Source organism: Microcaecilia unicolor, chromosome 5 (genome assembly GCF_901765095.1).
Source record: "Microcaecilia unicolor chromosome 5, aMicUni1.1, whole genome shotgun sequence".
In the NCBI taxonomy this organism is placed as follows: domain Eukaryota; kingdom Metazoa; phylum Chordata; class Amphibia; order Gymnophiona; family Siphonopidae; genus Microcaecilia; species Microcaecilia unicolor.
Window position 1 is genome coordinate 299,950,758 of NC_044035.1, and position 9,946 is coordinate 299,960,703.

At 37.7% G+C, this 9,946-nt stretch overlaps 1 protein-coding gene across 2 annotated transcripts; it reads left to right on the forward strand.

The window, feature by feature from the left end:
* The first annotated feature begins 4,629 nt into the window (after positions 1-4,629).
* IRX3 (iroquois homeobox 3) lies at positions 4,630-9,130 on the forward strand. 2 transcript variants are annotated; one of them, XR_003942238.1, is made up of 4 exons: positions 4,630-5,231; positions 6,289-7,316; positions 8,110-8,176; positions 8,766-8,780. XR_003942238.1 is itself a non-coding variant. In XM_030204314.1 (4 exons), the coding sequence occupies exons 1-4, from the start codon at positions 5,019-5,021 to the stop codon at positions 8,818-8,820; spliced, it is 1,344 nt and encodes a 447-aa protein (XP_030060174.1). In that variant the 5' UTR covers positions 4,630-5,018; the 3' UTR covers positions 8,821-9,130. The 2 variants fall into 2 exon arrangements, 1 of the variants encoding a protein (XP_030060174.1); XM_030204314.1 differs by having other exon boundaries at positions 6,289-7,297; positions 8,766-9,130.
* Positions 9,131-9,946: the final 816 nt, after the last annotated feature.

The following is a 9,946-nucleotide window of genomic DNA, read 5'->3' on the forward strand; positions in this document are numbered from 1 at the left end:
TTGCAGCATAAGGCAATTTTGTTTTGGGCGCTCTTTTCTGAGCATGAGGGAGGAATACAAAATGACCTCTTTTTCATGAGCTTGACTACATTAGCATGCTACTTGCATTGTTCGTCTGCGCCCTCATTTGTTCCTGCGCTGTGGGCATCTGAACATTCTGCACAAGTAAATGTGGATCCTAGTAGGGCAATAATGGCCTCTAGTGCCTGCATTTACTTCTGAGCAGGGGGGGAGAGAGAGAGAGAGAGAGAAGTAAAAAGACAAGAAGACAAAGGCAAGTTTTATGAAGGTCTACACTTAATGGTTTAACAAATAAAAAGTGGCACTGGTGGTAAACTGCGAACTGTCAGTGGCCTCTTCAAAAGCTTAAACAAGAAGGGTCATTAATTGTGTTTTCTTTCCAAATCATGTGTCACTGCAATTAACAGATTTTGATCAGAGGCTCCTTTCAGATTGATTCCATATGTGATAAGGAATGTGCAACTTCTTATCTGTCGCCCTGGAATTATGGAACAAACTTCAAACGTGTAATTTGAAGAGCCCTTCTCTCAGCTCTTTGATCTTTCCTTTAACTCCTTTAGCTCCAAACCTTTCACTAATTTCACCGGTTTGTCTATCGCGTTTTCTGAAGACTTGTATATTGGAAGTTTGCTGAAGATTTGGACCTTTTGGTTTACCTATGTTTATTGAAAGGAGCAAAATGGTTCTCAGTACACAACTCCTAATCAAGAAGTTATCCCTAATTGTCTCGGAAATTGAACTTCAAACCTATCAATCTAATTAAACTAGCAATGGCATGGTGGGTTTTTGTTTGTTTTGGGATTTTTTTTGTTTTGTTTTGTTTTGTAACGAAGCCCAAGGCATCGCACCGCCTTAGGCCTTGTAGAAAAGTTCTTATCTAAGAATTAACTCTTTAAGGATTTTACTAAGTAGTAGCAGATAACTTCGAATGCGGCTCATTTAAACATACGCTGTAATAGGTATATTTTAAATGCTTTGTAGGCTGTAGAAACTGAAGACTGGATTAATCCCCAAGATAAAATGCTATCAGATTTGCAAAGTATTAACTAAAAAAAATAGGATATATATCTGGGTATTTCAAACCATAACTAAATCAGCATTCCACTTGTTATTTATATGACAATCCTGGTTCCACTTTCCTGTCAAGGAGCTAGAAATTCATTTTGTGTTTCAAACGCATTTACTCCAGTGTACCTGGTGCTCAAAGGCAGTGCATTTCAAACTCCTAGCCGAGAAAGTTAAATGAGGGTTATACAGAATTTGCACTACCGCATGCAGACAAAAGTAAGTAAGTAGCATTTTTCGTCTGAATATTCAGTTATAACTGCAGCTTCATTAAATGAACCAAGTCACTTACTGTAAATCCGAGTGTTAACTAATTGTACTCTCCTTTCTCAGTATAGGAAACATGTGTTTCTGATAAAAGCCTAGAGTACATGGAACTTTAGATTCTAGCAAACTGGGTTTAACTGTGTAGTGAGGGGAGAGTTGCGGTGGTTCACTGACCTTCTGAGGGGGAAGGGCTATAGATGAGTGGATATATGGGTGGGTGGGTGGGTGGGTGAGAGAGAGAGACAGACAGACAGAGAGAGAGGGGGGCAGGACGGGGTGTGTGCCTGTTTGGGTCAATAAATCAGAAGCAATTCCTACAGGATTGACAGGTCCCGGTCAGAAGACACGTGTCTGTCCAGCTTGGGATAGCAGCACAGCGGTTACTCCCTTCAGAGACCAGTTGATCGACCCCAAGGAAGAGGCAGTCCCTTTTGGTGAAATCATTTTTGCCTCTTCTCTTTTCAGATTTTGCAAATTCAAACCAATGCAGTGTAAACGTCTATACTTACACAATTGCTAATTTGTTCAAATTCATTGCATTTTTAGTGTTAAGCTTTCTTTCATGCCCTTCAGTTTTGTTTAATCACATAATATTACGCTGTCTCCAAGATTTTCAACGCATTTCATTTTCATTTCTAATTGTCTTTCAGTGCCGATTTTTTTTTCCCTCAGTTGCTTTTTTTTTTTGTGGCAAAGTTTCTACAGCATGGTTGTATTTTTTTCTGCATGTGTTACCCATTCTGGTACCTTTATTTAAAAAAAAAATCACAATACCACTATGCCACATGTTTCTTTCATTAGGAATTTCTTTGAAAATATGCTGCCTTTATTTCCGCTTGTTTTCCCTCTCGTTTCAGGCATGTATTTTCTTCTCCTGCTGTCCATTTGGTCTCTCTGTGTTTCCTGCCCCTTTCTTTTCATTAATAATCCATCACTCATCCTTGTCCTGACTTGGGCCTATTCATACTCATAGATTTCCCACATCCCATATTTTATGCATTAGCCAAAGTGATATCAAATCTTTTATCTCCTATTTAAATAATCATTTTTATTTCTCTCACTGTTTTTATGATCCTTATTCAGTTCCAGAATGCGCTTGCTCATGCCCAATATCCCATCCTCTCAAACCCATAGAAACACGTGCATCTCCAGGTTTGGTGGGATGAACCTGCATTGACTATATTTGGTGATTAAAAAATCTGTCTGGTTGACACACACAACAGCAAACCAAGACAATCCAGTCAGCTTTTTTAAACCTATTGTCTGGAAATGTGAAATTACTCTGCAGTGCACTATTGGGTGGTTTATAGGTCTGATACTTTGATTAAAGCTTAAACTACTGGCCCCTCTATTAGCTGTTAATATTTCCTGATTATTTGCTTATGGTCTGAGTATATTTCTGATTGGGGTTACCTGCAGATGAAAAAAACGTCAGATTTTGATAACCAAAGTTGCAAAGGTAATGAAATAAGGACTCACAACTGCCCCCTCCCCCTCCAAAAAACAGTTATTGCATTGAACATAATATAGTTCTCCACCTTGGTATATTTTGTAGTACCTACCACAAGTCCAAATCTGAAAAACAATTCTGCAAACCAACTGTAGTTTTTCAAAAGATTTTCATATCCCGATGACAGTATTTTCCTTCGGATTTTTATATATATTAATTCAGGAAATTTTATTTTGGAGACTAACTTTGCTATAATCCTTATTTATTACTAGATGATACAGTTCTATTATGGTCTGTTCCACTAACTGTATAATCTGACATAAATGTCATTTGTCAAAGAACGCTAGCTTTTGAAATCTTTGCAGTATCTATGGCGATTATTGTGTAGTTAAATCACAGTAACACTGTTTAGTACAAAATTAGATCCCAGAGTACTTGCCAAATCATATGGGAAGGGTTTAATTTAAAATATACTCAGAATGGCCTATCACTGAACACAGTATAAGGTAGATATTACTGAAAGCATTTAGAAACTGAGTTAAAGAGCCAAATAATCAAGGTGACGAAAATACTAACCTTTCCCTCTTCCACTTCCTCCCACAAAAAAAAACAAAAAAACTAACAAGTCATGGTATGATCAAGCCTAGGCTAAGTTACTTAAATACCTAAAAGAGAATTATGATGATCTTCCTCCCTCAAAATACAATTTTCATAGAATGTGAGTTATTTAAAATGTTGAAACACTACTTTAAAAAAAAAAAAAAGGTATAAACTTGTTGGCCCAGTGGACCTCTAGGTAATTACAATAATTATGAAATATGTTTCTCCCTGGTGTGTCTCTCTCTGTTACTTAGCTTCAACTGGAACAGTCTTCTTTAAAAAAAAAAAAAAAAAAATCTCCCTCAATACCAGGTATTCACTCCAAGCCTTGTCTCCATTCAGAAAGCGAATAAGTAAAGTGATCATAAATTTCCTAATTAGAGATTTCGCACCACGACAAAAAGGTGTTAATGAGTTTAATTCCTGTCCCTGTCATTGTCCTGTTTAACACTACTTATTTACTCATGGCCCAGAGGGCTGTACCAGTCTTTTCTTTGTTAGAATTTTAATTTGCCTTCTTTTCTCCCTTTGATGTAAAATTGTGACCTACAGCGCTTTAAAGTCCCCTAGTAGGAGAAAAATGGATGGGTTTTAAACTGCCGTCTACCCACGGTTAAGTTTAGACCTCACCTAAGGCCTTTCTAAAGATTCTCAGTAGTAAGAAAATTGACGCTAGCGATAGAAATGCAAATGATTTAAAATATATATTTTCCAATGTATATTGGCAAGCACAAAGGTTACATCAATAGAGCAAACCCATTTCCACACGGAGGTATATTAAGCAACTAGCGCAGTACTTAAAAAAAAAAAATAAAAAAATAAAGTACAACCGTATAGTTTTCTTTCCTTTATTTCGTATTATAAACCCTTTGTTCAAATATTCAATGTTGATTATAGAGCTCACGATTTTTACTTTCCTTTTCTTCTTCTTCTTTTTATTGCATTTCATTGATGGAGGTGGTGGGAGGGGGCGGTTAGGAAAGTGTAACTAGGCTCCGACCGAACCACTTTAAGAATAAGGGGAAAAAAATCGTGGGGCAGGGTTATAAACCTTTTGTAAAACACACTACTGATTGGCGAGGGCTAAAACGAGATTTGAAAGCAACTCAAATAAAAGATCGTTACGTCAGTAAACAGATTTAGAAAAAAAAAAAAAAAAAACCTCGGTGACAAACCCGGCGAGTGCTGTGGGCATGTGAGAGGAGAGAGAGAGAGACAGGCAGAGAGACTGGGAGGGATAAGGAGGGGCTTGCGAAAGACTAGAAATGTCAATCACAGGCGAGAGTCCCAATAATCTGAAGCAATCTGTTAGGACCTGACCTCGGTCCACTCAGATCAATAGAAAAAGTGAGAGAGGAAAGAGCCGCCGGATCGGTTACTGCAAGCCTCTGGGAAGAAGAAGCCCCAGCCTTGTGATTTCCTCTCGCCCCCGCCACTCTTCTCTTTTTTAAAGACTTGGAAAAGCGCTGAAAAGTGGATACCGTCTTCTAGAGGGGGGAAAAAAAAAAGATCAGGGCGAAACTCCGCTTTGCTACTTTCGCTCTTTCTCCCTTTTTTTCCTTCACCCCCTCAGCCCCCCTTTCTTTCTCTGTGTGTTTCTCCCCTCCCCTTCACCATGTCTTTCCCACAATTGGGATATCAGTATATCAGGCCGATTTACCCTTCGGATCGCCAGGGGTTGGCCGGCTCACGGAACGGGACAGAGCTGACTCCAGCTGGGACTCTTTCTAATGTTTTGTCCTCCATGTACGGATCTCCTTACGCTGCAGCACAAGGATATGGGGCTTTTCTCCCCTACACCGCCGAGCTGCCCATCTTCCCACAGCTGGTAAGCAGAAACACTTTGCCTAGTACTCAGCCCCTCTCTCTGATTCTTAAGGATTTGATTTCATGATTATTTATTATTATTATTATTTCATAAACTATTTTCTTTGTAAAGCAAAACCCCTGAACCACCTCCTCTACCCTCAGGCTTCAGTCTGCCAGCTGGGAAGAGCGAGGAAGAATAATATACACCACAATCTTACTCAAAGGGTCAACCGAACCCATTTTATTTTTCGTGTACGTCTGCGATAACCCTGTTTCATAAGAACAATTTTTATAGACGCTGGACAGGACGTGGCAGGACCGGAAATTTGCTTCCAAAGTGGTGTTTTCTCCAGGGTGTTAACAGATTAGGATATTGCAGGCTGCATTGTAAAACAAAGAAAACTGAAAGTATGAATGAAGCTGGAGAGGCGGAAAAAGTTTGAGCTGGGAGTGATCTATTGGGTTTCTTCTCTGTTTCAATGCTACACTTGAAGTAAAAGTTTTGGTAATATAATTTTTTTCTTCCTTTGGTGAGATGGGGAGGGGAGGGGAGTTCCATGTGATTTTAACATTTTTTTTCCCCCCACTGACTACTGGTGCAGGGACTATTGTGGAGATCTTGGGTCAGAATAAACTGAATACCAAGGAACCTTCTGTCGCTTTATATATTTCTCTTTTCTAAGAGAGTTGTTATATACTAGAAAAGCTTCCAGGGTTTTATAAAAATAATAATAATAATAATAATAAATCAGGTTTTTTTTCTTGTTTGCATAGTGTGAACTTTATGCTAGAAATGGCATCAAAACATTTGATCCTGCCTGCTATGACGGTTTTGTTTTTGTTCAGGAAACCAGTTTGTGTTAGAAGTTTCATTTTAGCCGGGTTTACAATAGAAGTGGACAGCCTGACTCGGTAGGGGATGTGTATGCATAAAATAATTGTAAATATAATGGGAACAGAATACTAGCGTATGCCCAACAAAAATTGGCTAGTCACCTTCCAGGTAAGTTTTTGTTTGTTTGTTTTTTGTTTCTGTTCGTCCTTTCAAATGTTTTATTTTTACTTCTTACCCCCAGGGTGCCCAGTACGAACTGAAGGACAGTCCAGGAGTGCAACATGCTGCCTTTTCCCACCCTCATCCAGCTTTTTACCCTTATGGGCAATATCAGTTCGGAGATCCGTCAAGGCCAAAGAATGCAACCAGAGAAAGTACGAGCACTCTGAAGGCCTGGCTGAACGAGCACAGGAAGAATCCCTATCCTACCAAAGGGGAGAAAATTATGCTGGCCATCATTACCAAAATGACCCTCACCCAGGTATCTACATGGTTTGCCAATGCTAGAAGGAGACTTAAAAAAGAGAATAAAATGACCTGGGCTCCCAGAAGTAGGACGGATGAGGAGGGCAATGCTTATGAAAGTGATCACGAAGGAGGAGAGAAAAGAGAGGATGACGAAGAGATCGATTTGGAAAACATTGACACCGAAAACATCGAAAACAAAGAGGACCTGGACGACCAGGATCAGGACCTACACTCTGATTCCAAAACTGACGCCAGAAGTGACTCGGAAATCTCCGATGGTTATGACGATTTAAATGGATCCGAGGAAAGGTTTTTTAAATCTATGGTGAATGAAAGCCGAGTTTTGGATGGGGATAAATGTGAACTTCCTCCAGAAATAAAAATCGTACCACCTAGTAGCGAGCACACCAAAATGAACAGTATATCTCCCAGCTCACCACCAGCCACAGAAAACAATTTGGCCACAGCTCAGAAGCCTAAAATCTGGTCACTGGCTGAGACTGCTACTACCCCAGATAACCCTCGCAAATCTCCCCAGACCAGTGGTTCTGCTGCCGGGACAGCAACCCAAACTTTGCTCCCCCACCACAGACTCATCTCCTGTCCCGCTAGCAAATTTCAGAACTGGACAAATCGGGCTTTCTCGGCACATCAGCTGTCTTTACTGAACTCTAGCCACTTTCTGCAGGGACTGAATGCAACCCAAACCCCCTCCAGTGCTGGAATAGCTGCTTTTGCAAGACAAGCAGAGCAAGTTCAAAGCACAGAATCCACTGTAACAGGTGACTGCTGATCAATAATGTACGGCTAATGCTGAAAATGTTTATTACTTTTATAAATATACCATTTTCTTAGCTCTGTCCTGCGTAAATCTCATTATTGAAAATGTTACTATAAGAAAGATAATTTAGTCCGTGTACATTGAAAACAAGAACTCAGCTCCAGTTTTAATTATTGGCTTGGTCGTAGAGGGGGAAAAAAAAAGAACTCTTGACATATCTTTCTGCACTTTAGAAATGATAACTGTTGCTGCGTTGTTTTAACTATTCTTTATGTCATTGTGTAATAACGTTTTGCACTGTGGAAAGGAGAAAATTGGAATTCTCTTACTTCGTAGGAAAATTTTGCAGGACAATTTTGTGTATAATCGCAATATAAAACTGATCATAAGTAGCGTTTTTATTCTGAAAAATGTATCGTAGCAGTCTACAGCAACATATTTCAAGATTTAGCTGCACAGTTTTCCATAATTATATCTTCTGTTTATCTAAAGTATACAGCAACTGTTTAAAAAGCACATGCAAAGTAACTCAGTAACTTGAAAGTTAGATTTCAAGACGTCTGAATAGGATAACCACTGAATATTTTATAGAATATTTCTTTACATAATACAGCTAAATACTGTATTTTCACCATTTTTCAAAAAAAAAAAAAACCTATTATTTTTAGCACTGATTAATTAAACGGGCCATGAAAGGCTATCCGTAATTCTTGACCTGTGCAAACTATAAACTCTATATTAAACACTACTTTAAGCCCACGTTGGAAACAGGTTAATTCACAGTAAATTGAGTTGCTTTTTTTTTTTTTTTAGATCGCTCTAGTGCCTTGGAAGTAGAGAAAAAGTTGCTAAAGACAGCATTCCAACCTGTTCAGAGGCGGTAAGTGATCTTTTGTTTGGCAATGTCCATATTTTACCTCGCTTTTTCTAGATCTCTGCCACAACAATCATTGAGAAAGTGGGAGTTTGGTAGCATTTATGCATATGTATCCATTAAACTATTCTGAGAAAGTTTTTAAAGCCAACTTTCTCAATGTGATGTCGCATGTACTAGACTACTCATTTGGAGACAAACGGTCAGTTTATATTTAATACCTGCATAATCGTGGCCGCCAATTATTAATGGCCGATTTCGAAAGAACATTAGCGTTGTTTATCACTGCCCTCACGAAATGTATAAAGATGTGGGAGAAATGCAGTGAACAATAAATAATTTTATTTATTTATTTATTTATTTATTTATTTATTTTTACTGCAGGAGAACTTTGAGGATGGAAACAGGGCTTTCCATTCCAAAGTTCGTAAACGGAGTGAATATGGAGGTGTTTTTTTTTTTTGGACCATTTTCATTTATAGTGCTTCCAAAGACAAACAAACAAACAAACATAAAAAGCAAAAGGAACTTGGAGTGGCAATTTACTAGTAAATACAAATCCTAAATACATTTTTTTCTGTATCCTTTCTTTCAGGCCACAAAATCAGCTTGATGCAGCTATGGTTCTATCAGCGTTATCTTCATCATAGTCTTTTTATTTTATTTTTAAATTGTTATAATGATTGTAAAATAATAATAATAATAATGATAATAATAATAATATACCTCTGTATAGTTACACCCTGTAAGCATGTCCGTGTATTAAAATTAAAACAGAAAACCCCGGGTTCTGTACTATGATATAGTTGAGTTTGTGAGGTTTTGCTGAAGTCCAGTGACAATTGTGTCTGGGATTTTTTTTTTTTGTATATACAGCAAGTGTACATAGGTGTGAACTAAATTGTACAAGAAAGTATATATTTTTGGCTAATAAAATGAAATGTTGCCTCTTTGACTACATTTTGTGTGAGACAACAAATTAATTTTATTTAGGTATTATTACACTGTAAACAGTATAGGGAATCTATAAAGCATGCAGTGCTAGAATTTCAGTACAGAGAAGCAGCGTGCTAAAGCCAACCACACAAAAGAAAAAGTGAATAAAAATATGCTTCCAGCGTTATAATATAAATGAAACAATATTTGTTGTTCTGGAAGTAGCGTGATTTTAGTTTCAGTGAATCTATTTATGCTTGCTTTCGTGCAAAGTCGAAAACGAAATTTACAAAGCAAATATTTGTGATTTTAAAAGCATATCACATGGGACAAAAGTGTAAAATGAATGGTACCCAAGTAATACTACTTACTGCATTTTTTTTCCTTGAGGGGAAATTAAGAAATTAAAACATTGCGATTTTCTTAGTAGCTAACCAATAATAACCAATAATAAACGGAAAATATGAAGTTAATTTTAATCATATAATCAAGTTTGACTAGGTTTAACAAATTCATTGATCTTTAATACAATTTTCCATGAAAGAAATAAAAAAAAAAAAGAGAGAGAGAGAGATTACCCGGGTATTGGAAGAATAGAGGTGTTTTCCCTGTGCTGAAGTATGAAATTTGGGTCAGGAGCTCCCTCTACGGGAAGAAACAAACATTATTATCACAGTGCCTTAGTCCCTCTAAATCACACTTTCTCAATTTTCATCTTGAACAACATGGTCTGCTTTTTGAAAAGGGCTTTGTCATGTGTACAGGTTGTTTTGCAAAAGAGCTGATTTAGCTGTTAAAACAAAATTAGCCAAGTAAAAAAGATGTTGCATTGTAGGTAGG

What these genes read in the sequence shown, in the direction of transcription:
- IRX3 (XM_030204314.1), top strand. Translation starts at nt 5,019, where the DNA reads ATGTCTTTCCCACAATTGGGATATCAGTATATCAGGCCGATTTACCCT. An exon ending in TGCCCATCTTCCCACAGCTG is followed by an intron (nt 5,232 to 6,288) that starts GTAAGCAGAAAC and finishes TCTTACCCCCAG; the next exon opens with GGTGCCCAGTACGAACTGAA. An exon ending in CACAGAATCCACTGTAACAG is followed by an intron (nt 7,298 to 8,109) that starts GTGACTGCTGAT and finishes TTTTTTTTTTAG; the next exon opens with ATCGCTCTAGTGCCTTGGAA.